This window comes from Culex quinquefasciatus, chromosome 2 (assembly GCF_015732765.1).
Source record: "Culex quinquefasciatus strain JHB chromosome 2, VPISU_Cqui_1.0_pri_paternal, whole genome shotgun sequence".
NCBI classification, from domain to species: domain Eukaryota; kingdom Metazoa; phylum Arthropoda; class Insecta; order Diptera; family Culicidae; genus Culex; species Culex quinquefasciatus.
Window position 1 is genome coordinate 101,866,858 of NC_051862.1, and position 27,350 is coordinate 101,894,207.

A 27,350-nucleotide genomic window follows, 5' to 3' on the forward strand; every position below is an offset into this window, starting at 1 on the left:
ACCAGGACCAGGAGTTATTTGAAGACGTGCAGCTAGGTAAGAGGCTTCTTCCACAGTTATGTCATCATCCCTTGTTAAACGATTGTCTAAATGATTTGAAATTATTATCTTTGAAGGAGCTTTTGGCCTTATTTCAGACAATATTCGTCTAAATGAATCAGGATCTTGTAAGTATGCTGACAGCGCATGAGTGAACACTTGAGCTAGCTCTCTAACTTGAATGGATTCAAATTCACCAAACAATGGGTGTCTTGAGTACTGACCTTCGAGGTCGTTCCCTGATTCATCATTAATGCGAGATTCATATTCAAAGCTTTCTACGTTAGGTCTTGCTGTCTGTCCACCAAACAACTGAATGTATTTGTCTATTGTTCTTCGGCTTAATAAACTGGAACTCACAGAATGGTGATAGTTCCTCGGTGCGAATTCTTCAGTTCTCATCTGAGTTGGTGTTTCCGCAGTTGTAGAGGTGTTTCCAGAGTCGTTTGCAAAATATAGAGCCAAAGAGTGCAATACATTGGGTCCAGAAGATGGTGGTACTTCAATTCCGGTTCGAAAATCCTGCAAAGGCTCCGGAAAATCTAGATTTTGCAAGGTTTTCATCATCTCCATGGCGTGCTCAGCTGCGTCACTCGAGGGCACTGCTGATGTCGCTGAAGTAGTTTGTTCAGCAAGTGCTTTGTTGGTGATTGTTGGTATTGTAGGAGTATAGTAAGGCTTATCTTTTGACTTAGTTATCGGTTTTCTCGCTGTCGTATAAACATTGAAGTTCATACTACTCGGTGTGGAAGAGACAGATGTCTTTTGTTTTAGGCCCTGGTCAAGAAAAGGTTTCTGCTCGAACTTTTGGTTTAACGTACTCGTTTCATGTGTTGTGCTGCCTCGGCCAGTGGATACGGTGGTGGCTTTCAAAGTATACTGCCGAACTGGAACAGGCGTAGTGGTACGGGTGACAAATGGTAACGCATTGGAAGGGATTGCATTTCTGCTTTCAGATTTTCTACTAATGTCACTGTCCAACTTTTTCGGTGTCCTGGGTGATGTCTCTTTAGGCTGGTCATTCAAAGTAACAAATTTGGCTGGCTTTAATTCGGGATTGAAAAGTTTTTCCGGTGGTGGATAGTTGTACCCCCGTTGTTTCCTGTCGCCGGTTAGGAACGACGCAGTTTCATCAGTGGCTTGCAATTCTTCAGACGATTCTTTGGTGCCAACATCGCTTCTCCTGACATTGTTTCGTTTGAAAGTAATATCTTCAAGGTCAATAGCTTCGAAAGACTCGTCCACACTTGTGTCCATTCGTCGGTTTATTGCAAGAGCATTTAAATTAGGGCCTAGTGGATTATTTAATAACGCGTGCTTGCGTTGAATGTTTAATGAAAATTGTTCAGGAGACTTGATAGGTTGAGGAATTGGATATTTGCTTTGGATTCTTGCGCGCTGGGCTTGTGTTAGCATTTCAGAACTTTCAGCGTAATGATTTAGCGCTGCTGTACAATCCACTTTGAACCACCAGTCACAGATGAGATCCAGTTGACGAAATATTGTACCATTTGGACACAAGAATGAAATCTTTTTGCCCTCATCACATATGTGGAAGACCTGTGGATATATAAAAAATAGATATTTTTTATTGGGTTCTTTAAAAAATATGTAAACATTGAGTGTTTCCCGCTTACTCCGATGTACATTGACGTAAGATGTGAGGAACACACACTCAATGTTTATATTTTTCTATAAAAGGAGAAAAGTTCGGAACTTAACCTAAAAGGTAAATAAACCAAATGAACTTATTTAACAGGTGTCGGCGCTGGGACATTTAAAATTAAAATTTTGTTCCGGTTGTTCCGTTTCGCATGGACACAAACACAGTCAGGAGTCCAGACAATTACACGACCTAGAGCACGGCCACAGGAATGACTAGGAACAGGCTCCTACGTGGTCACACAGCTAAAAAAGTAGTAATCCAGCTACGTGTAAAGGCCTGGGTGTAAAATAAATATTGAATTATTCTATGCAATTTATTTTGGTGAGCGGTCGTGGCTGACTGGTTACGGTGTTCGCTTTCTAAGCGAATGGTTCTGGGTTCGAATCCCATCTGTTCCCAACGAGAAAGTATAGGAAATATTAATCTTGAAACTCTGAATATGAACGAAAAAATCTAAGTCGCCAGTGACGGGGTTCAATCCCTCGTCCTTTGGATTGATAAGCAAAAATGCTAACCACTACGCCATCACGGCTTGTTGAGCGATAACTGGAATTAGGAATACTGTTACTATCAAACTATATACGCGCTGGGTCCTTGTCCATTTGACAAGGGTTCGGAAGTTCTAAATAACGTTTGAACCCGATTGGTGCAAACGTTTTTCAGGGCGGGGCTTGACGATAAAGCTGAAGTGCCTCGCGCTCGGCTAGCCAGCGTAGAAATGGGTCTCCGAAGCTCGGCAGGCCTTCCAAATGCCTATGCGAGTTATTTGCATGTATAGAATGTAGATCTAAAAACATACATGGAAACAACTCAATTTGTAAGAAGTGGCCGCGTGGTCCCGTTTGGTTGGTTGCACACACACACACACACATTCTAAGCAATTTAATGTGATTTTACACCCTGAAATATGTAGCCCCTCAGTTTGGGAAACCTTGACTGAAATGTCAAACTTATATATGCGTTTATCCTTACTTAAAAAAATCAGCGATGACCTATACATATCTGGAAACCAAAAGTTGCGTCTTTCAATTACGAAAATTTTAATACCCAGGCATGTATAGGTCATCGCTGATTTTTTTAAGTTATCGCTAGGGCGTCCAATTTTCCCGGGTTTTGAATTTCCCGGGAAACGGGAAAATATTTTTGAAATCCCGGGAATTCCCGGGATCCCGGGAAATTTTTGAAGCAGTCATAAAATGTATGTTTTCATAATATTTTATATGTTTTCAAGCTCAATAATAATAATTGGTGACAATCTACACTTCAATCTAAACAAGGACGACAATTTTTAAATAACTTAAAAGAAATTAAAATTGTTTTTTTTTATTTAAAAAAAGTTCAAATTTAAATTTTCAATGTCATTCAAATTAAATAAGTGTTTTATAAATAAATTTCTTCTGTATATTTTAATATATGCCACAACTAGAAAAGCTAGACAAATTTCTTTGAAAATATCTACATAAACGAGAAGCGACAACAAAACAAGAGTTTTTTTTTTTTTTGAAAAAAAGGTCCTATATGCTATTGTCCTTCATATCTTAAAAAAAAACAGTCAATGCAAAATTTTAGATAAATTTTGAATGTTTTATTTTGTTGGGGCCAAATCTCCCAACTAGATCTTCGGGTGGACTGTATAAGGGATTTTTCTCCGGGTGATCGAAAACACTTTTGGAATTCACTTTTCCTACCAAAAAACGTTTATTCCGATCAGTATTTACAAGAACACGTCTTCACTTGCACGCGTCGCGAACTGGAGTGAAAATTTTCCACTTCTCTCTCTCTCTCTCTCTCTCTCTCTCTCTCTCTCTCTCTCTCTCTCTCTCCTTCTTCTGCTTTCTTTGCGCGCGCATCCGTTGCGCGCCAATTCCCACCTTCTCGATCGTTTCTTGCGTCGTCGCAGGCGGCGACGAGGGGTGTCGCGTTGGGGTGTCGATCGCAGCAACCAGTGTTGCCGATCGAGCTGGTTTTTTCACTTGTCATCAAGAATTCGCGGAGGACGGAAGTTATCCGACATTCTCCCCCGCGGCTGCATTCTCCGAAGCTACTCCGAAGTACCGAAACGCTCCAGAAGACGGTCGTTGTCCACGGTCGGCAAGGGTGCCAGTTTGGAAACCGACCGTTTGAAGACCGCTCCAGAACCGGTCTTCACGTCCACGACACGCACCAGCGCGTCCATTCCGGGGTAAGTCTCGACGATGATGCCGACCTTCCAGGTCTGCGACGGGAGGTTGTCTTCGACGAGAAGGACTAGCATTCCGGGCTGCAGGTTGTGCGATTTCTTGGTCCACTTCGCACGATTCTGCAGACTCGTTAAGTACTCTCTGGACCAGCGGCCCCAGAAGCACTCACGAAGCTTGTCTAGGTACTCCCAGCGGTTCAGACGGTTGTCCGCGACACCGCTACGGGAGGGCTTGGCGACAGGACGCAGCGGCCTGCCGAGTTGAAGATGCGCCGGAGTTATCGGAAGAGGATCTCCGGGGCTGTCCGACAAGCTGAAGAGCGGCCGAGAGTTCAAGACCGCTTCAACGTGCGTCAAGATGGTAGCAAATTCTTCGAAGGTAAGCACCGCGTTCTGCAGCGTTCTTTTCAGGTGTGTCTTGACGCTCTTTACGCCCGCCTCCCACAATCCGCCGAAGTTGGGAGCCCTGGGCGGGATGAAGCTCCACTCGATGGCTTTGGGCACGAGCAAATCCTTGATTCCACGCTTTAGGAGGTCCTGCTTGAAGAGCTCGTGCATTTCGCGCAAAGATCGTGACGCCCCGACGAAATTTGTCGCGTTGTCGGAAAAGATCTTGCGCACCATGCCTCGTCGGTTGACGAAGCGATCCAGGGCGGCCAAGAAGGCCTCGGTTGTCAAGTCTGACACCAATTCCAGGTGGATGTTCTTGGTGACCAGACAAACGAACACGGCGATGTAGGCTTTGGTAAGTTTGGGTCTGTACTTGCCTTGTTTCACCGTTACAGGTCCAGCGTAGTTCACGCCGGTGTACTCGAAGGGGGCGGCAACGTTCACTCGTTCCGCCGGAAGCTGTTCCATGAACTGTTCAATCCTGCGTGGGTTGGCCTTGAAGCACTGCAGGCACTTGCGGGTCACGTCGCGCACTACGTTGCGCGCCTTCAGCGGCCAGTACTGCTGTCGAACGATGGCCAGGAGTCCGGAGGGGCCGACATGCAGGTTCTCCACATGCAGCGCTCGGACCAGCAACGTAGTCACGTGATGACGAAGCAGGATCACGGGATGCTTGGCCTCGTACGGGAGGCTCGAATGTTCCAGACGTCCGCCGATTCTCAGCAGACCGTCCTCGTCAACGATTGGTGCCAGGCTCGCGAGCTGGCTGGATGCTTGTTCGGTCTTCGCTAAATAAAACTCATCTGGTAAGGCTGCCATTTGAATCGACCAGATGATGGACTTAAACGCCGCTCTCGTTTCAGGAACTGTCACGTAGGTGCACGTTGTCCTTGGTTGTCCAGACTTCTTGTTCCTGCAGTTCTGGACGAATCTGCGCACGTAGCAGATCACGCGCTGGAGTTTCCGAAACTCGCCGAACCGTTTGAACACCGGCATCTCCTCGACGACGGTGACTTTGTAGACGATGGCTACCAGCCCTGGCAGCTCGTCGTCCTCGAGTTCGGGGGGTTCTTCAGGAACGTAGGCAGCGCTCGTCAGCGGTAGAAGCCCCTTCCACCACTTCGGACACCGACTCAAGAGTTTGGGACTCATCCCTCGAAAGACGATGTCTGCCGGATTGTCGGCTGACCTCACGTAATTCCATCGGAACTTACCTGTGAGGTTGAGGATTTGGATGACGCGGTTGCGCACGAAGGTCTCCAGGAGATTCAGATCTTTCTTCAGCCATGCGAGCACAATCTGGCTGTCCGAATACAGCTCGATGACGGACAGCTCCAGATCCAGTGTTTCGATGACCTTCACGACGAGCCGCGCAAGCAACAGCGCTGCACACAGCTCCAGGTTCGGCACGGACAGCTTCTTCAGCGGAGCCACTCGGGATTTCGCGCACAACAGGTTGGCCTCGGCCGACCCATTCCCGCGGACGCACCGCAGGTAGACGTTGGCCCCGTAGGCAACGGTCGACGCGTCAGCAAACCCGTGCAGCTCGTGCAGAACCGTGTTGGGCACCACGACGCATCGCGGCACACGAATATCGTTCAGTGCTGTTAGAGACTCTCGAATCTCGAACCACTCACACAGAAGCTCTTCGTTTAGTTCGGTAGCCCAGTCCATCTTGCTGGCCCACAACTTCTGCATGAACACTTTGGCCAGCACGATGACTGGGGCTACGAAGCCCAGTGGGTCAAACACTTTAACCCGGGCATGGTCTTCGGGTCTATATGACCCAAGAGCATGATAAAAGTTATCGTAACTTTTGACCTTTGGCACTTACAGAGCTGAAATTTTATGACTTTGTGCATCTTACCAAGACACACATTTGAGCCAAAAATGGACTTCCGGTGGCCACCGGAAGTGCCCCCCAGAAAAAAGTCACACTTATGGTACTCGGGTCTATATGACCCAGAAATGTTTTTGGCTGCCAAAATTCGGAACCTTGACCGATTTTGGATGTCTTGGCCGCAAATGAAAGGTTAGAATGTCTACTTTGTGATTCCGACTGGCAGAACCGGTTTTGGGCAATGTGGCCACCGGGAACCTGCTACAACCGAAAAAAGTCCTTTTTGAGGCCCCGACTTTGAGGACCTGTATCTCCGGAACGATAACACATAGCGGGTTGCTTCCAGTTGCATTTGACGGGTAATAACCTCAACTTTAAGCTCCCGTAGAGATGATTTGTCAAAAGTGGACACCGGTTCCGTTAACCCGGAACATCCGAAAAACATGATTTTTTCAACCGGATTTTTTGTAAATCATTACATTCCTATACTATATACTACCCCTGACTGTTTGGGATCGTTCCGGCCAACTGTGGCCAATCCGGAACCGGTTCTAGGGTACCACCAAAACGGTTCCAATAATGGTATCGCTAGGAACCCGTCATGTTGCATATCAAACTTCATGAAATTGAAAATTATGACCATCTGAAGTCATTCCGATATCCTCTGACTCACCCTGGTCACTCCGGAACCGGTTACCGGTGGCCACTGGGGGACACTTCCGGAGTATGCAGGGAAGCATATCATGCGACATATCAAACTTCATGAAATTGAAAATTATGACCATCTGAGGTCATGCCGATATCCTCTGACCCAACCTGGTCACTCCGGAACCGGTTACCGGTGGTCACTGGGGAACATTGCCGGAGTATGCAAAGAACCCTACCATGCGACGTATCAAACTTCATGAAATAGAAAATTATGACCATCTAAGGACATGCCAATATCCTATGACCCAACCTGGTCACGCCGGAACCGGTTACCGGTGGCCACTGGGGGACACTTCCGGAGTATGCAAAGAACCCTACCATGCGACGTATCAAACTTCATGAAATTGAAAATTATGACCATCTGAGGTCATGCCAATATCCTATGACCCAACCTGGTCACTCCGGAACCGGTTACCGGTGGCCACTGGTTGACACTTCCGGAGTATGCAAAGAACCCTACCATGCGACGTATCAAACGTCATGAAAAAGAAAATTATGACTATCTAAGGTCATGCCAATATCCTATGACCCAACCTGGTCACGCCGGAACCGGTTACCGGTGGACATGGGGGGACACTTCCGGAGTATGCAAAGAACCCTACCATGCGACGTATCAAACTTCATGAAATTGAAAATTATGACCATCTGAGGTCATGCCAATATCCTATGACCCAACCTGGTCACTCCGGAACCGGTTACCGGTGGCCACTGGTTGACACTTCTGGAGTATGCAAAGAACCCTACCATGCGACGTATCAAACGTCATGAAATAGAAAATTATGACTATCTAAGGTCATGCCAATATCCTCTGACCCAACCTGGTCCCTCCGGAACCAGTTACCGGTGGACACGGGGGGACACTTACGGAGTATGCAAGGAAGCATATCATGCGACATATCAAACTTCATGAAATAGAAAATTATAACCATCTAAGGTCATGCCAATATCCTATGACCCAACCTGGTCACGCCGGAACCGGAGGCCACTGGGGGACACTTCCGGAGTATGCAGAGAAGCATATCATGCGACGTATCAAACTTCATGAATTTGAAAATTATAACCATATAAGGCGGTGGTCACCAAAATTCGGCCTGCGGGCCGTATGTGGCTAACCGAGGTCTTCTGTACGGCCTTCGGGATGGTTTTGAAATTATTTTGGAATCCGGCCCACTTTGCGTTCTCATATGAAGTTCGCTAGAGAAATCATGAACTAAGTTTCTTTAAAAAAAAAATATGTTTTTTTGACGAAATAACCATAATTGATTTCTGATTTCTATAATATTTATAAGGTCATGGGAAGTATTAAACTAGTGGTGCCTTATTTTCCTGTAGAATTTATAAAGCGATTAAATTTCTAAATTTGGAAATAATGAATATGAAACATTCATTCCTTTAAAAATATAAAATTATGAATGTGATAGTGTGACAAAAACTTTGTATTATCTGGGAATCACGTTGCTAAAAATACTAAGAATAAATAAATATCAAACAGTTCTAAACATCAGATCACTTTCTGACTAAAACTTGTTAGAAATATTGAATAAGGAAATTATAAAATATGAATTCCGAGCTAATATTTTTTGGTTCAATTTTGTTATCCTAAAAAATCGACAGAACATAAAAATTCAATTTGATTATATTTTTGATTTTTTTGTGCCCGAATCTTTGATTCAAAATGAAACGAGAAAACTGTACTTCGTACGAAAAGATCTTAAAAAATTTCAAAATCATTGAAAAAACACTTTTTTATCTTGTTCAATAATACAAATTTTTCGAACCAAAATAAACTTCTAAATTTCAATAAATATGATTTTTTCCTATAACATACGGATAATTCAAAACTTATTACTGTTTCTTCAAAATTCACTCAAAAAATCATTGAAAAAATGTTCAAAACATTCAAAGCTTAAATGGAACAATCAAACCAAATGTGTTCGCAAAACCAAGAAAATAATTATAAACAAAAAAAAGCTAATATAAATATAACAAAAAAATATTTTTTTTTAAAGTGAAATATTGTCGAATTGTACAACATTTATATTTTAAAACATGAGAAAAATTTATGAAGAATGTTGATTTTTTTTCAATTGATTATGTATAATTGGTGACAATTTCTAAGTTGTCAAAAATTAAGTTGTTTGTCAAAAATTTAATTTCAAACTATTCTACTCTACAACTTATTTTTTATTTATATTTTACATGTTGCCTACGACTCTGGGGCAAATTTCCAAATAAGCCCGCGATGATCAGCTGGCTGAGGGCCACTGATCTAAGGTCATGCCGATATCCTCTGACCCAACCTGGTCACTTCGTAACCGGTTACCGGTGCCAGTGGGGGACACTTCCGGAGAATTCAAGGAAACATATCATGCGACGTATCAAACATCATGAAATTAAAAATTATCATCATCTAAGGTCATGCCGATATCCTATGACCCAACTTGGTCACTCCGGAACCGGATACGGGTTGCCACTGGGGACACTTCCGGAGGGTCTGTAAGTTAGGTAATTTTGGAAGGTTCAACTAAATTTATCTACTACAGAAAATTAAAACCACCATCAATTAAATGGTTCCGGAATGGTAATCGGGCTCGGTTGTGTAGCTGCTAGTGTGATTGCGTCCACATTTCTTGTGACGAGTAATGTGTCATCACGCCTTCTATCGGATGGGGAAGTAGAACGTCGGTTCCAGCCTCAGTTGTTGTACGGTCATTTGATCATTCCAGTTTTCTCCCTGCTTTAATTACAATCAACACTCCAAACCAAGCCTGCTCCGGTGGAGTCGCTGGCGGCGGTTGGACTCCCAATCCAAAGGTCGTCAGTCCGAACTCTGGGATGGAAGGTTCTTTGGAAAATGAAAAGGATTTGGTGCTCTCCTCATTAAAACCTTTTAAATCTTAGGTTCGAGAAGAAACTTCAAACTTGGTTCTTTGCATGTTTCACAAATTTCCTCCATTCCCAACCCATTTTCGGTTCCAAATTAATTAGGATGGGCCGGAGGACATCGCCACCACAAATTGTCTCCCAGTGGCCAGGTTGGATTAAAAAACGTGGGCAAGACCTTTGGTGGTCATAATTTGCAATTTCATGAGGTTTGATATGTCTCATGATATGCTTCCTTGCATACTCCAGAATTGTCCCCCAGTGGCCACCGTTAACCGGTTCCGGCGTGACCAGAGTGAGTCAGAGGATATTGGCATGACCTCAGATGGTCATAATTTTCAATTTCATGAAGTTTGATATGTCGCATGATATGCTTCCCTGCATACTCCGGAAGTGTCCCCCAGTGGCCACCGGTAACCGGTTCCGACGTGACCAGGTTGGGTCATAGGATATTGGCATGACCTTAGATGGTCATAATTTTATATTTCATGAAGTTTGATATGTCGCATGATATGCTTCCTTGCATACTCCGTAAGTGTCCCCCCGTGTCCACCGGTAACCGATTCCGGCGTGACCAGGTTGGGTCATAGGACATTGGCATGACCTTAGATGGTCATAATTTTATATTTCATGAAGTTTGATACGTCGCATGGTAGGGTTCTTTGCATACTCCGGCAGTGTTCCCCAGTGGCCACCGGTAACCGGTTCCGGAGTGACCAGGTTGGGTCAGAGGATATCGGCATGACCTCAGATGGTCATAATTTTCAATTTCATGAAGTTTGATATGTCGCATGGTATGCTTCCCTGCATACTCCGGCAGTGTCCCCCAGTGGCCTCCGGTAACCGGTTCCAGCGTGACCAAGTTGGGTCATAGGATATTGGCATGACCTCAGATGGTCATAATTTTCAATTTCATGAAGTTTGATACGTCGCATGGAAGGGTTCTTTGCATACTCCGGCAGTGTTCCCCAGTGGCCACCGGTAACCGGTTCCGGAGTGACCATGTTGGGTCAGAGGATATCGGCATGACCTCAGATGGTCATAATTTTTAATTTCATGACGTTTGATATGTCGCATGATATGCTTTCCTGCATACTCCGGAAGTGTCCCCCAGTGGCCACCGGTAACCGGTTCCGGCGTGACCAGGGCGAGTCAGAAGATATCGGAATGACCTCAGATGGCCATAATTTTTAATTTCATGACGTTTGATATGTCGCATGATATGCTTTCCTGCATACTCCGGAAGTGTCCCCCAGTGGCCATCGGTAACTGGTTCCGGAGTGACCAGGTTGGGTCAGAGGATATCGGCATGACCTCAGATGGTCATAATTTTCAATTTCATGAAGTTTGATATGCAACATGACGGGTTTCTAGCGATACCATTATTGGAACCGTTTTGGTGGTACCCTAGAACCGGTTCCGGATTGGTCACAGTTGGCCGGAACGATCCCAAACAGTCAGGGGTAGTATATAGTATAGGAATGTAATGTTTACAAAAAATCCGGTTGAAAAAATTGACTAATGTGTTGATTTTATAACAAAAGCTGAAAAAATCATGTTTTTCGGATGTTCCGGGTTAACGGAACCGGTGTCCACTTTTGACAAATCATCTCTACGGGAGCTTAAAGTTGAGGTTATTACCCGTCAAATGCAACTGGAAGCAACCCGCTATGTGTTATCGTTCCGGAGATACAGGTCCTCAAAGTCGGGGCCTCAAAAAGGACTTTTTTCGGTTGTAGCAGGTTCCCGGTGGCCACAGCGCCCAAAACCGGTTCTGCCAGTCGGAATCGCAAAGTAGACATTCTAACCTTTCATTTGCGGCCAAGACATCCAAAATCGGTCAAGATTCCGAATTTTGGCAGCCAAATACATTTCCTTAAGTACCTTAAGTGTATGTACGAAACGAAGACCATGGCCAGGTTAAGGATGTCCGAAAACACTTTCGTCTTCGAGACTGGTTTGTCGTCGCACTCTTCCAAACAGTTCACAAAATGAAACTCATCCTCGTGTGGGTCCCACAGGACACCCAGAGCCTTGATGGCTTCGTTCGCACTGTACTCTTCGATTGGTTTCGGCTTCTCCCGATCTTCTTCAGGCACACACTTCAACACTTGCTCTGAGTTAGAGCACCACTTTTTCACTGGGAAACCTCCCTCTTCCATGATCTTCTTCACTTCCAGCACAAGTTTCACTGCTTCCTTCTCGTTGCTGGCGCCGGACAGCATGTCGTCGACATACATGTCCTCGATCACGATCTTGGCGGCTGCTGGGAACCGGCCTTTCGCCGACTCCGCCTGCTCCACCAGACACCGCGTCGCGAGGAACGGGGCGCTCGCCGTTCCGTAGGTCACGGTGTTCAGCTCAAGCACTCGCAAGCGCTCGTTCGGGTCCTTCCTCCAGAAGATTCGTTGGTACGGCGTATCGCTCGGATGCACCCGCACCTGCCGATACATCTTCACCACGTCGGTGGTGAATGCGACCGGATGACGACGGAACCGGAGAACGATGGAGAACAGGTCGTTCTGGACGGTCGATCCCACCTTCAGCACATCGTTCAGGGAGTACTTGCCGGCCTTGGCGCTGGCGTCGAAAACCACCCGCAGCTTCGTGGACGAACTGGACGGTTTGAGCACAGCGTGGTGCGGCAGGTAGTACTTACAAACTTCTGGTGGATCTTGTTGCTCATAAATCTCCTTGCAGTGTCCCAGCGCCTCGTACTCTTCGACGAACGCCGTGTACTGTTCTCGGAGTTCCGGGTTGCGCGACAGACGGCACTCCAGCAGGTTGAATCTCCTCAACGCCTGGACTCGGTTGTCTCCCAGCTCAAGAACCGTGTCCTTGAATGGCAACTGGACGACGAAGCGGCCACTTTCGTCACGGCCGTGGGTGCCGCGAAAGTGCTCTTCCACTTCCTGTTCTTCGTTGGTTTGCAGTTGCTTGTCTGCAAGTTCTTCGACCAGCCAGAACTTCTCGATGGCGTTGTTCAGCTGATCCTTCAGCGTGATGTTCGAGTGGACGACTTGGCAACTCAGCTGCTGGAACGGGTCGTACACGCCGGTCACGATCCAGCCCAGATCAGTTTCACGCAGAGTCACGGTACCGTACGCCAGTTTCACTCGATCCGTTCGCAGCAAGTCCCACACGTAGTTCGACGCCATGACCAGGTCGATCTCGTGCGGCTCGCTGAACTTCGGGTCTGCCAGGAACACGTCGCTCGGGATGTGCCAAGCAGCTGTCTCGATTCTTGCCGACGGGATCCGTCCCGTGGGCTTGTCCGAAATCAGGCACGAGATGTTGTCTTGGAACTGACAGTACCTCGACGAGAAGGTAAAGTTGACTCCCTTCTTTGCTTGCGTCTTCACTGCGTTGGCTCCAATGACCGTCATGTTGCACTTTCGAAGGTAAGGCCGAGGGTTCGAGCCATCGCCTCCGACAAAATGTGCGCCTGGGAACCAGAATCCAATAAAACGTGCGGCACGGATGGAACCTGCCGGCCTTGTCCGCCACGTTGATGATGGCTGTCTGCAGCAGAACCTGCTGCGGTGACTTCAGCGCTCCGCTGCTGAAACACGACTTTGCCTGCTGCTCGTTCTCGTCGTTCACTTCCGGCGCACCCGTGCCACTGGGACCAGCCTTCACGCTGGCGGATGACACTGCCGATGGCACCTTCGCTGATACCGGAGCCGCTTCTGGCTTCGGCTTGGTTTGCTGCTGGTTCTTCTCCTGGTGCAACAAGCTGTGGTGCTTCTCGCCGCACTTGAAGGATCGGTCCGACGGATACTGTCCGGCTCGGTGACCCTTGCGCAAGCAGTTATAGCACAGCCTCGCTTCACGCACCTTAGCCCATCTCTCCGCTGCACTCATGCCGCGGAACGAGCCACACTTGTAGTTCGCGTGAGACCCGTCACACAGATCGCACTCCGCCTCGTTGGATGTCGCGGCTGCCGAAGTGATCTTCGCCGATGGCTTCGAGGACTGCACCGCCTTGGGAACTGCCGACCGGGCAGCAGACGACGCAGGGGCAGCTAGCTCGCACCGTTCCAAGATGGCGCACCGCTGCTTCAGGAATTCGATCGTCTGCGCATACTTCGGGAGTTCACCCTTCTTAACGGTAGCTTCCCACTGCTCACGAGTCTCACGATCCAAGCAAGACGACAGAATGTTGACGACGAATAACTCAGATACACCCAGCAGCTCCTGCTTGTGGTACCGTAAGTTCTCAACGTGTCTCGAACACTCCTCGTACAGCTCTCGCAGCTCCTTTGACGACTTCTTCGCCATCCTTTTTAGCTGCAAGATTCCGTTGATGTGGATGTCGATGATCAGGCGTTGGTTCTCGTACCGGTCCTCGAGGATCTCCCACGCGTGCGCATAGTTGTTGTCCTGAAGCGTCTTCGTGTCGATCATGCCCGTCGCCGCACCCACCAGAGACTTGTCCAAGTAGTGCAGCTTGATGGCGTCCGAGTCTGGCGAGTTCTTCATCAGCTCCAGGAACATCGACTTGAACTTCGGTCAGTTCTCGTACTGGCCGTCAAACGTTGGAATCGGTGCACGCAACGGCGTCTGCTGGACAATCACCTGCTGACCAGCCTGTCCGGCAGGGACGACCGCTTGGACACGATTCGGTGGTGCTGTGAGCTCAACGATCTTCTCCAGCACCTCGTCGTAGAGCTGCTCGAAGTCCAAGAATCGTGCTGTGTTCTCGTCCTTCTGCTCATCCGACAACTTTGCGTCCATAATATCATTGTTAAGGCTGTTTTACTCACCGTAGTACTTTTCAGCGTTCGCCTTGCAGACTACGATCCGCGATGCTGGGATTCCAGGCTGGCCGAGGACATTGATGACCGCACGTGGAATGAATGAATTTGAAGGGGTGTTGTGAACGGATCCACTATTCAACATCGTAGAACCAACTGCAAATTGACTTCAGAGGAAACCCAACTGCCATACCCACCACACGAAAATTACAACTAGGATTTGAGAAGCATATCTTATAACTAATTATTGAATTCACTTTTCTTGAAATATGGGCCGTCTAGGATTAAATCAATCAAACAAAAAGAAACACAACTATCTTAGTAAGTTACGGCCATTGATAGCGCCTCTGCATCCAGCACGGTAGTACCAGCACTACCGCAAAAACGGTAGCTTACGACATCGCCGACAGGAACAACAGTCATCGACAACATCGGCCGACCTCACCAGCAACAGCAGCATCCGTAAAACAGCGATATCAGCAACCGTCATCAGCAGCAGCAGCAAAACGTCATCAGCAACAACAGCAGACATCATCAGCAACAATTTGATCAGCAACCGCAGTATTCAGCAACAGACTTTCAGGAAGGATGGATTCACGGGAAATAAGGGATCGGATTCAAGGGAAAATCGAGGCAGGATGAATGATTTAGCGAGGATAGGTTTGATTGATGAACTATTTTCACAAATTCACTTTCAGGAGGGGTGGGGATTCACGGATAAACTCATGGAAGGGAAACAAAGGAGGTGGGGGAAGGAGAGAGAGCGCTTTTGAGGAAAGGTTATTTGACGTGGTGGAACAGCTTGTCCAGCGTGTGGCACGCGACGGCATCAGCAGCACCAGGTCCCTTCACGAAAACGACGGCAAACGAGGGCAAATTGGCACACGATTGGAGGCATCGTTCCGGGTGCGATAGGATCGCGAGCCATACGTCTGAGCGAGACCATGGGGAGTTGATTATCTTTGTAACCAAGTGTGTTTGCCATATTCCTGAACAGACCGAGCAAATTTTCATTTTGTATGTAGGGAACCCCAGAGATGAGTATATCTTGAGATCTACCAAGTCGATTGATGCCCTCTGCAGTAATATCCAGGTCGTGGCGCAAGACGTCCACAGTTTGAGCGATGTTTTGAACACTCGAGTGGCACTCGTTCCGCAACTCGGCAAGCTTGAGCTCGATGCCACCAATACGCTCCTCGAGATCCGTTTTGCAGGAGTCAATTTTGGATTCGATAGTGTTGAATTTTTCTTCCATGATTGTGGCAGAGCTCGAAAACATTCCATGGATTTTGGACCACAGATCAGCCAAATCGGTGACTTCACCCATCTCACTGCCCTGGTTAAGATCGCTGCGAGATCTTTTCAAAGTAATGCCGTCCAAGCTGATAAGTGAGTTCACCGAGGTTGAACGTGTTATCATTGAATGGTTAGAGTTCATTTCAGTGAGTGACCATTACAGCAGCTGTCAGAGTGGTCACTCCGAAAAGGTCCACAAGGAAACAAGAGATCCAGCAGCAACGTGGTGTAAAAATAATGTTGCTAATTGTCGATTTACAGCTAACACCTCTTCTTAAACAGCAGAACTCCACCAGATCGATGACGAGTCAGCTCTCCTGCAGCGGTCAAACAATAACCGTAACTATTAACGTGGCAATACCGATAGATTCTTTCGGCTCGGTGTTCAACCCCAGGAAACTACGCCACATCCGCCGGGATGCAGCTCACTTTTCACTTTTTCTCTTCGGATTCCAAGAAGGCGGCGCACGCTCTCTTCTCGCCGAACACTCTCTTGCTGGCGTTTTCAAGATGGCGGCCCACGCTCTTTTCACCGAACACTTTTTCACTTTTTTTGCTCGAGTAGCAACGCTACCGTCCACGCAATGTTCTGCTACGGTGGCCAATCGCGACCACTGTCCACACTTCGCACTACCGGCCAATCCGACCTCATCCGGTGCACTGTCTCGCGCGTTGCTGGAACCTCCACACAACCGCGTCACTTTCACGCTGTTCTTGGCCACGTGAAACGCCCTCCGAGATTAGCGACTTCCGGACACTTCACTCCTCGCGACACTCCGGAATTCTCCGATTCCGACGAACTTACCGGAACGATAGGCACTGTCTATCCGGCTCGTAAGGGCCAAATGTTGGGGCCAAATCTCCCAACTAGATCTTCGGGTGGACTGTATAAGGGATTTTTCTCCGGGTGATCGAAAACACTTTTGGAATTCACTTTTCCTACCAACAAACTTTTATTCCGATCAGTATTTACAAGAACACGTCTTCACGATCGAGCTGGTTTTTTCACTTGTCATCAAGAATTCGCGGAGGACGGAAGTTATCCGACATATTTTATATAAAACATATTTTAATAATTCTCTTTAAGTTACTAACGTCAACTAGGGAAAATCAGGAATACAGGCTGAAAAGGTACAGGAGATTTCAGAGCAATACATTTGGAAATCGGTGTACTAAAGTTTTTGTCTGTTCCTGTTTTAACCAAAGTTATTCAAAACACGTTGCAATTTTTTTTCTTAAATAGCTGTCTTATTTCGTTACTTGCCCCAAAATCCGGAGCTTGATGAAAAATAATTTATGATGATAATTTTCAATTTTAATATCATAAATATAAATTTGATAAATAGTCTTCAAAAATACGTAAAATTAAATAGAAAATATTTATTGCGCCAGGCATTTTGCGGATATATGACTAAATTATAATCAATTTTCCCTTATCAGTCAAATTAAAGCTGATATATGCCGAATACAAATTTTAATGCTTTAAAGTTCGTATCGATTACTATGTATTTTACTGTTCATCTATTTCTACAACAAAATTTGAATTTTCAGACCAAAATTTGATTTTTTTCAATTTCGGGAATTCCCGGGACAAATTATGAAAATTCCCGGGATTCGGGAATTCCCGGTTTTGGAAAAATCCCGGGATTTTTGTCCCGGGAATTCCCGGGATGGACGCACTAGTTATCGCAGTTTTAGTGAAAAAAGTTGATTTTTTGCCGATTTCGTCATTTTCCTGTTTTTGCGCGTGGCGCGTCGAAAAACTCAGTTTTTATTTTCAAAAAATCATATCTTGGAAACGTACGGTTCGACATCGCCAATTTTTTAAAATGTTATGTGAAATTTTCCGAGGAATCCGACAAAAATATTTTCAGACATAGGCTCTTTGGTCCAGACACGGTCAAAACGCGATTTGAAGTTTTCATACGACCTTTTCAATAGTTAAGCTAGATTTTTGGAACTTCTTACTATTTTTCCCAAATAGCCAAACTCATCACCTTTCTTTTGCGTGTAAGACAGCTAAAATCGGATGAATTGGCGCGGATATATGATTTTTAGAAAAAAAAGTGGTTTTTGCGAAAAATTACGAAAATTGCCATTTTTCGAACCACCCTTGCACGATGTAGGTCACCCTAATGGCCAAACAAAAAAATACGGGTCCAATTATTTTGGCCAGGGAACCCCCAGAAAAATTTTGAGCCCGATCGGAGAACTTTTTTTTTGGTTTAGAAGAGCCTAAACCGAAAAAAAAGTTCTCCGATCGGGCTCAAAATTTTTCTGGGGGTTCCCTGGCCCAAATAATTGGACCCGTATTTTTTTGTTTGGCCATTGGGTGACCTACATCGTGCAATATATATATATATATATATATATATATATACAGCAATTCCATTTGAAAAGAGCCTAAACCAAAAAAAAAGTTCTCCGATCGGGCTCAAAATTTTCTGGGGTTCCTTGGCCAAAATAATTAGACCCGTATTTTTGTTTGGCCATTAGGTGGCCTACATCGTGCTAGGTGGTTCAAAAATGGCAATTTTCGTCATTTTTAAAACCACTTTTTCTAAAATCATATCTCCGCGCCATTTCATCCGATTTTAGCTGTCTTAGACGCAAAGAAAGGTGAAAGTTCCAAAATCTCTAACTATTGAAAAGTCGTATGAAAACTTAAAATGGCGTTTGACCGTGTCTGACCAAAGAGTTCGATTTTATCGGATTTCACATAACATATCAAAAATTGGCGATGTCGAACCGTACGTTTCGAGATATGATTTTGAAAAACTGCGCGCGACGCGCAAAAACGGGAAAATGACGAAATCGGCAAAAAATCAACTTTTTCCACTAAAACTGCGATAACTTTAAAATTTCAGCGATGACCTATAGATGTTATGGTACCAAAAGTTATGGTACCAAAAGTCTCTCAATTACGAAAATTTTGGTACCCAGACATGTATAGGTCATCGCTGAAATTTTAAAGTTATCGCAGTTTTAGTGAAAAAAGTTGATTTTTTGCCGATTTCGTCATTTTCCCGTTTTTGCGCGTGGCGCGTCGAAAAACGCAGTTTTTATTTTCAAAAAATCGTATCTCCAAAACGTACGGTTCGACATCGCCAATTTTTTGATATGTTATGTGAAATTTTCCGAGGAATCCGATAAAAATATTTTCAGACATAGGCTCTTTGGTCCAGACACGGTCAAAACGCCATTTTAAGTTTTCATACGACTTTTTCAATAGTTAAGCTAGATTTTTGGAACTTTTTACTATTTTTCCCAAATAGCCAAACTCATCACCTTTCTTTTGCGTCTAAGAAGCTAAAATCGGATGAAATGGCGCGGAGATATGATTTTTAGAAAAAAGTGGTTTTTGCGAAAAATGACGAAAATTGCCATTTTTTGAACCACCCTAGCACGATGTAGGCCACCCTAATGGCCAAACAAAAAAATACGGGTCTAATTATTTTGGCCAAGGAACCCCCAGAAAAATTTTGAGCCCGATCGGAGAACTTTTTTTTGGTTTAGGCTCTTTTCAAATGGAATTGCTGTATATTAGCCTGTCCCATTTTGAGGTCATGTCGAGGAATTTCAGGTGCTCACTTCTTAAATGATAGATTATGATGTTAGGAACAATGTTTTCTTAGACAAGAAAAAATAATAAAATACTTTCTCGCACCCCCTAGTCGATTTACTAAAAAAAGTCTCTTTTTTGAACTAATTTTCTAAAATCGCTTGGAATCAATACAAAACTGCTTCGATCAGGTGTGTATTATCTTCAAACGATAGGTTTTTGTCCATAGATTAAGATGCACTATCAATATTGGACCAAAATTTAAGTTTTGGACTCTCCCAGGCGGATTTGTGTCGAAAAATCGCATTTTTCAAAACTTTTTCAGAAATGTTCATTTAATTTAGGGTAGCCTATTTTTCCCAGTGAAACCAATGCATGCAGCTTGTAGGAAATTTCATGGCGAACATTTTTCCCTCTGAGAAAATCCAATTTCGACACTCCAGAGCCGAGATATTTGTGTTTTAGTAAGGAAAAAGAGGCAATTTTCAAAATTTCTCAAAATTCAGAAGCAAGGCCTACTAATTACACGATGTAGCAAGCATATGTCTCAAAGGTCAGGGTATGCTTTTTATAGTAATTTTGGCCGCTGAATCCGAATCTGAAATCAAATTTCGTGTAAACAGTGATGTTTTGGAGCTACACCCTTTCGGAATGTTATTTGCGTGTTTAAGAGGCAGTTTTTGTAAATATTGCTCGGTTTGTTCTAGAGGTCGTATCGAGGTGCTCCGATTTGGATGAAACTTTCAGCGTTTGTTTGTCTATACATGAGATGAACTCATGCCAAATATGAGCCTCTACGACAAAGGGAAGTGGGGTAAAACGGGCATTGAAGTTCGAGGTCCAAAAACATAAAAATCTTAAAATTGCTCGCATTTTAGTAAAACTTCATCAATTCCAACTCTCTTTGATGCATTCGAAAGGTCTTTTGAAGCACTTCAAAATGAATGAGCCATAGACATCCAGGATTGGTTTAACATTTTCTCATAGCTTTTGCTAATTACTGTTAGAAATGGTTTTTTTAAACCTCAATATCTTTTTGCAACAGCCAGCAACACCCATACTCTTTTAGTTCAAAAGTTAGGGAATTTCATGGACTATAAGCCTACGGTAATAACTTTTTGGCCAATCGCAGTTTTCCTCATAGTTTTTCGATTTTTCTAGAACATACATTTTACAACGTTAGTTATTGTCCCATAGCGGCTGTTTTTAGTCTAACTTTTGTCATATTCGAAATCGTCGGAAAATTCAAACTTCAATGCCCGTTTTTACCCCACTTCCCTTTGTCGTAGAGGCTCATATTTGGCATGAGTTCATCTCATGTATAGACAAACAAACGCTGAAAGTTTCATCCAAATCGGAGCACCTCGATACGACCTCTAGAACAAACCGAGCAATATTTACAAAAACTGCCTCTTAAACACGCAAATAACATTCCAAAAGGGTGTAACTCCAAAACATCACTGTTTACACGAAATTTGATTTCAGATTCGGATTCAGCGGCCAAAATTACTATAAAAAAGCATACCCTGACCTTTGAGACATATGTTTGCTACATCGTGTAATTAGTAGGCCTTGCTTCTGAATTTTGAGAAATTTTGAAAATTGCCACTTTTTTCCTCACTAAAACTCAAATATCTCGGCTCTGGAGTGTCGAAATTGGATTTTCTCAGAGGGAAAAATGTTCGCCATGAAATTTCCTACAAGCTGCATGTATTGGTTTTACTGGGAAAAATAGGCTACCCTAAATTAAATGAACATTTCTGAAAAAAGTTTCGAAAAAATGCGATTTTTTCGACACAAATCCGCCTGGGAGAGTCCAAAAACTTAAATTTTGGTCCAATATTGATAGTGCATCTTAATCTATGGACAAAACCTATCGTTTGAAGATAATACACACCTGATCGAAGCAGTTTTTGTATTGATTCCAAGCGATTTTGAAAAATTTGTTCAAAAAAGTGACTTTTTTTAGTAAATTGACTAGGGGGTGCGAGGAAGTATTTTATTATTTTTTCTTGTCTAAGAAAACATTGTTCCTAACATCATAATCTATCATTTAAGAAGTGAGCACCTGAAATTCCTCGACATGACCTCAAAATGGGACAGGCTACTGTATATATATATATATATATATATATATATATATATATATATATATATATATATATATATATATATATATATATATATATATATATATATATATATATATATATATATATATATATGTGTGTGTGTGTGTGTGTGTGTGTGTGTGTGTGTGTGTGTGTGTGTGTGTGTGTGTGTGTGTGTGTGTGTGTGTGTGTGTGTGTGTGTGTGTGTAAAAAAATCTCAACGTAAGGTCCGTCTTTGCTTAAAGCTCGGATAAAAGTCTGATGGACACAAAATCCTCCAGAGGCTAACTTTTAGCCTAAATAGTTGGCACGGCAGCCACGCAACAGAAACAGAATGTCACGCCGAGGGCATGCGACGGTTACGCTACATTTTCGAAAAAAAAAAATCATTGACACCGCAGATAGAGCTTTAAGACAAAGTCCTTTGTCAAAAAAAAAGCAAAGAGATATTCGAATTGATTTTAAGGTTTGAGGAAAAAATATTGTTTGCCTCCTGATTTTTCAGTATAATTCTTCTAAAATGGGAGGAGAAGGTGGATGGGGTTTGTAGACATAAACCATATACCTGACATTTTGTGTCCAAATCTGCAAAATATCCGTTGCCATATTGCACGCAGTCGAAGTTCGTTATTGGTATTTTCGTTAATATTGGGAAATCAATACCAGGTCGCCCAACAACACCTTGGTAAATGTCATCGTTTTCGTGTATCAGTGAAGGATTTTTTGTGAATTTCAGAGATCTTTTCTGCTGATTTTCTTTGCTGGTGTTTTTGACAATCTCTGGGTATTCTTGAAATTGAGTTGCTCCTGTTTGTGCTGCAACAATATATGCTGACCTTGTGATTTGCTAAAGAAAAGAAAAAAAAAGAAAAGAAAAACACAACTATCAGAAATGTGTAACAAAAAATTCCTAGAGGCGTCAAGGATGGGTGTGGGTGATCCTATTGACTTCCAATTTCTCAGAGGTTTTTATATTTATTCATTAGCTTGTCGAGACTTCTTCGAAAACTGAACTGTCCAACATATCTTTTCCCAATTTTTTATTTATTTTAGATTCTATCTTCACTTCAATAGGGTCCTAAAGCCCTATGTAAATTTTGATGCACAGCGATAAAAAACACGCTTAAAAATCATTTCTGATCACTTTTTTTTGTTTTAATGCAAAAAAAAGTTGACAAGACAACATTTTTTCGATGGATCAACTATGGTCCCCTTGGAAATGTAGAGAATAAGACAAAGATAAGGAATGATGCAAAAAAATAAACTTAATTGATTAAATTATCAAATGAATAATATGTAATATATATAAACTATGACCGTTTAAAATGTTAGAGTCGAAATTCGATTGTTACGACGACGCACACGACGCGAGTGCAACCTCGTGTGTCATGAAAAGGGTCAGCAACGCATGTATGGCTGATTGAGTGTGAGTGCTTCGTCTGGGTTGGGTATGTCTGCGCAACGTGAAGCGTTGGAAAAGAAAGAGAGAGAAATTGAAGAGAGCGGTAAAGACCGATGGTTGCGAAGCCGATGAACGTCGGCAAAACGTCGGTTCGGAAACGCGCGGCGCTTGAGCGTGTGTGGGTGTGCTTGAACCGGTCGGGTCGTAAGACTTTCGTCGGGGACGACAGATCTTGAGTCTGGTTTGTAAATTTGCAGAAAATGGTCGTTTGACGACATTTTAAGTTTACCAGTTTTAGCTTGAGTTTTAGTTTACTACAGGAAAGAGCTGTCAAGTAGGACCTTTTCTGTCAAGAAGGACCGCGAGGTTTATTTTTCAAAATTGATTTAAAAATCCATTTTAAACTCTTTGTTGTCGTACAAAGGGTCATTGTACTCAGAAAAATAAGCTTTATAGCTGTATACAGCAATCAAAGCTTCATTTTAGGACCCAATTAGCCTGGTTGGCTTCCTGGATTTTTTTTGTGCACCATTTGTAGTTTTCCGGGACCATCATTGCTCTGGTGTGTGGTCAAAAAGCGGGAAGAGTTTGTTCATGTTCATGTTTGGTTATTTGTCACACAGGTAAATTATTTGAAGCCCTGCCCATTGCATTGCTGACATCAGCTGGTTACCAGGGATTACACAGTATGGGTGAAAACAGTAGTCATTTTAACTTCAGCTGTGATGTAGCATCACGTTACTCATTCACCTCCGACAATGTGCCCGTACTCGAAGAGTGTCAGTGCCCCGCACGCCATGGCGGAAGGCAATTATTATTGAAATTGAATGTACCTAACATTTTTTTTTTCGTAGAAAGGTAGCTGAGGGGGTCCCTTTTCAATATCTGTGACCTAGAAAAGATTTCACCGAGGGATTTTCGATTTTTTGTCATTTTCAGTTTTTAACTGTATAAATGGAGGCACACGGTACTTTTGGCACAGAGAACAGATGTATATCATTGAACAAACAGCATTGAAAAACATGTGTAAAAATTCAAACCAAAATACGTTGAAAAGAGCTAGGGTGTGCACCATCCGCCTAGATAGCGCCACTTCCAAAATCATGATGGCCTACATTAGCAGAACTTTGGACCATCTAATCACTACCTAAAACATTCCGTACGAACGACATCAAACCAATGTCTAACTCAAGGCTGTATATCAGCCATGTGTCTAACTGTCCTTCATCAGAGGGTTGTAATTTTAAGCGCCAAAGAAGGTAAACAAAATGAAATCGGACATAACATGTGTAAAGCGAGGTGTAAAGGGACTATTTTATGTTGTCGCTTGCAAAATCATTTTGAAATGAAATTTCTGTTAGGTTTTCGTTAATGTTTATGCATTTTTGCATTATTTTTAGTCAACTGGAATTATACAGAAGGGAATTTTCTATTTAAACGAGGTTAACATTTATTTTCTTTAGGAATTCTTGAGCCTTTTTCATTGTTAAGTCAAGTATTCTCAGCCGTGACGGTGGCGCTGCCAAGCGTATCCTGCACACTCTAATTTCTTTGTCACAAGATTGTATGCAACGCATTTTTTTAGTGCAACAGTGTTTACCCACAAGTAAGAGCCTAAATGTACATCTGTTATCTGTGCTTTTGGTTACTTTGCGGTTGCACAGCACCTCCCAAATGCTTTTAATTGATACTGATCAAGAGGCCGTCCATGAAATATTTCACAATACTTAAGGCACCACCCACCCTTACAACCCCCCTCCCTCATTCCCCTAATTTATTTAACAAAGATAATAACATTTTTTTACTATGAGGCGTCCATAAAGTATGGCACACTAAAATCTGCAAAAATTAACCCCCTCCCCCCTACGCCACACATTGTCACGCTAGCTACCCCCTTTGAAAAGTCCGACACGTTTTGTACCTTAATTTGTTTTTTTTACATTTTTACTTTCTTTTAATTTTGAGTTCAATCAATGCCTTGTATTATGTTTGTTTTATGAGTTAAGTTTATCAAACATCAAATAACTTTTTTGTATATATTTTAAGTTTGAATTTTCATTTTATTTTCTATTTCCAGTACCCTTGGTATCCTTACACAGTGAGTTGCATATGCCTAACTCGACTAATTTCAGCACAACCGATTAGCAGAAAAAATCAAAATTTAAGAAAAGTGTAATTGGTTGGGTTTATGCTCAACTCTATGTCACATTTATGAATTTTGGATTTCACCGAATCAACATATTTTTGTGTGTTTTGGTTATAAAATGTACCGTTTACATTAAGTTTCCACTTTTTTTGTGAGTACATGGTCCACATGAATTTTTTTTTATCTAATTGAGACATGCAGTGTAAATACAATCACAGGGTTTCTATTTCTATTCCGAGTTGCTTTGGAGAATTTGAACGGTACGCGTCGCGGTCAACACGTCGGATTTTCGTTGCCGTCTTTGTTTTCCCCCCGATTGTGTGTGTATTTCTTTGGTTTTATCTTTCCACAGCCGGCTGTCTAAGATTGAATCATTTATGCTTAACTCAACACCAAATAACCGAGAATAATCTCATCCGCATCCTCCGACTGTTTGCCTTGAGAATGCATAATACATCACATCATTAAACAAAATTTATTGATTATTGGGTCGCATCATCATCCTCTATGATGAATCCTGGCCATTACCCTTTCCCACTAACAAAATCCCAAGTAGAAGTAGTTTTCCGGCACACGTGGGGGTGTGGATATCGTATAGAACCCACCCTTTGTAGCAACCTGTGCTAACTAACATTCCCGTCCCAATCCCCCGAGATCTACAAACTGACATGGCGGGCGCCGTTGGTGGCCAATGACTGTTACCTATTTGCTTCAGATCTAGTTTTAATGATCTTGATGTTTTATCTTTTCAACGCATTCATACATGCTGTTGATAAGGGAAACACCATTAGATCGTTTAAGCGTATGGTCATTTGTATTGATAGGATATTACGGTCCTGTTCAGCAACGGAAAAGGACAACCATGGGTGGTCTCTCATGCTCATGCTCATGCTCACAGGATTTCTATTTCTATGCCTTTTGTTAATTTGTATTTCCATTTGGGCTATATTATTTGTATTGAAACTACAGAGATGAACTTTCAATTATTGGTAATAACATAAATGATTTTATAACCAAAACACACAAAAATATGTTGATTCGGTAAAATCCAAAATTCATAAATGTGACATACAGTTGAGCATAAACCCAACCAATTACACTTTTCTGTAGTGATTTATATACTCAATGGGTCCAGAAACATTTCTCAAAAAAGAATTCATCGAAATAATGATCTGAATATCAAAAACATTGTGGTTTTTGGGAAAGGGGTGTGCAATTTTATCAGAAAATCTCCCAAATTTTCAATAAAACCTTTATAACTTTTTTCCCTTATTTTCAATCACTTTGCGTGCTTGAGGAAAAATGTTCCTTGCATCATTTCCCATAAGAAATCATATGATCTGAACCATAAATCATGCCCATGTAATCTTATAACAATACTAAATTGAAATAGACGAAATTTCGCCCCATAGGAAAAAAGTTCAAAAACTTCAAATGAGGATAACTTTGATTTTTCCCGACCAAAGATTTTCGTTCGCCCCGCAAATGAACGGGGATATTCCACACTTTCATTTGTATATGACAGTTTTTTTTGCTATTTCTCAAAAAATACTACCCCCCTGAAAAAGACGCCGTGAGGTACGACAAAAACATTTGAAAATCAAAAAATCAAACCATCCACGTTAACGACCCCCGGGTCTTTTGTGGTCTCTATTACAAGTTTCTGCGCGAACCTAGGAGTCCGAAGGCTTGAATGGGGAGAGTACCCAAACCTCTTTCTACTCCAAGGAACCTTCCACCCCAGTGTTTGAACTGACGACCTTTGGATTGCGAGTCCAAACGCCGCCAGCGATTCCACCGGAGTAGGCTTGGTTTGGTGTGTTGTTTGTACTTATGGCATGGAGACGACTCCTACACCTGGAATGACTTAACGGCCTAACAACCAAGGCCGGGACCGACATTTTACTTCCTCATCCGATGGAAGGTTGGAGCAGATGGAAATCGAACCAATATGGCTCAAATAAATAAAATTGTTCGCTCTACAGCAGCGATTCTCAAACTTCTTCTAGGCTGGTCCCCTACCATGTAAATCAAGTAGGCCCGGTACCCCCGTTGAGAATCACTGCTCTACAGCATTGCATATTGTGAAATATTTTATGGACGACCCCTTTGATCAGTATCCATTGCAATTAAAAGCATTTGGGAGGTGCTGTGCAACCGCAAAGTAACCAAAAGTACCGTGCGCCTCCATTTATGCAGTAAAAAAACTGAAAATGACAAAAAATCGAAAATCCCTGGGTGAAATATTTTCTAGGTAACAGATATCGAAAAGAGACCCCCTCAGCTAACTTTCAACGAAAAAACATTTTAGGTACAGTCATCCCTCATATTCGGAACAGTTTACAGATCGGCCAATGTTCAACAAATCATA

The 27,350-nt window shown here is 43.2% G+C and overlaps 2 protein-coding genes across 2 annotated transcripts in view; both read right to left on the reverse strand.

Annotated features, from left to right (window-relative positions):
• Window positions 1-3,746: 3,746 nt before the first annotated feature.
• On the reverse strand, window positions 3,747-14,202 carry LOC119766131. Its single transcript, XM_038250531.1, has 3 exons — window positions 13,197-14,202; window positions 11,590-13,150; window positions 3,747-6,051 (listed from the first exon to the last, which is right to left on the reverse strand). Exons 1-3 carry the CDS (start codon window positions 14,200-14,202, stop codon window positions 3,747-3,749), a joined length of 4,872 nt encoding a protein of 1,623 aa, XP_038106459.1.
• Window positions 14,203-15,242: 1,040 nt separating this feature from the next.
• The window catches only part of LOC119766132, a 29,528-nt gene continuing 17,420 nt past the window's right edge, over window positions 15,243-27,350 (reverse strand). The window contains exon 2 of the mRNA XM_038250532.1: window positions 15,243-15,394. Within this exon, the coding sequence (XP_038106460.1) occupies window positions 15,243-15,394 (152 nt within the window). The remainder of the gene's footprint in view (window positions 15,395-27,350) is intronic.

Coding starts and splice junctions, on each gene's coding strand:
- LOC119766131 (XM_038250531.1), bottom strand. CDS start 14,202: ATGTTCCTGGAGCTGATGAAGAACTCGCCAGACTCGGACGCCATCAAG. Junction 13,151..13,196: donor CAACGTGGCGGACAAGGCCG/GCAGGTTCCATC, acceptor TCTGGTTCCCAG/GCGCACATTTTGTCGGAGGC. Junction 6,052..11,589: donor GTTTCGTACATACACTTAAG/GTACTTAAGGAA, acceptor TGGGTCATATAG/ACCCGAAGACCATGCCCGGG.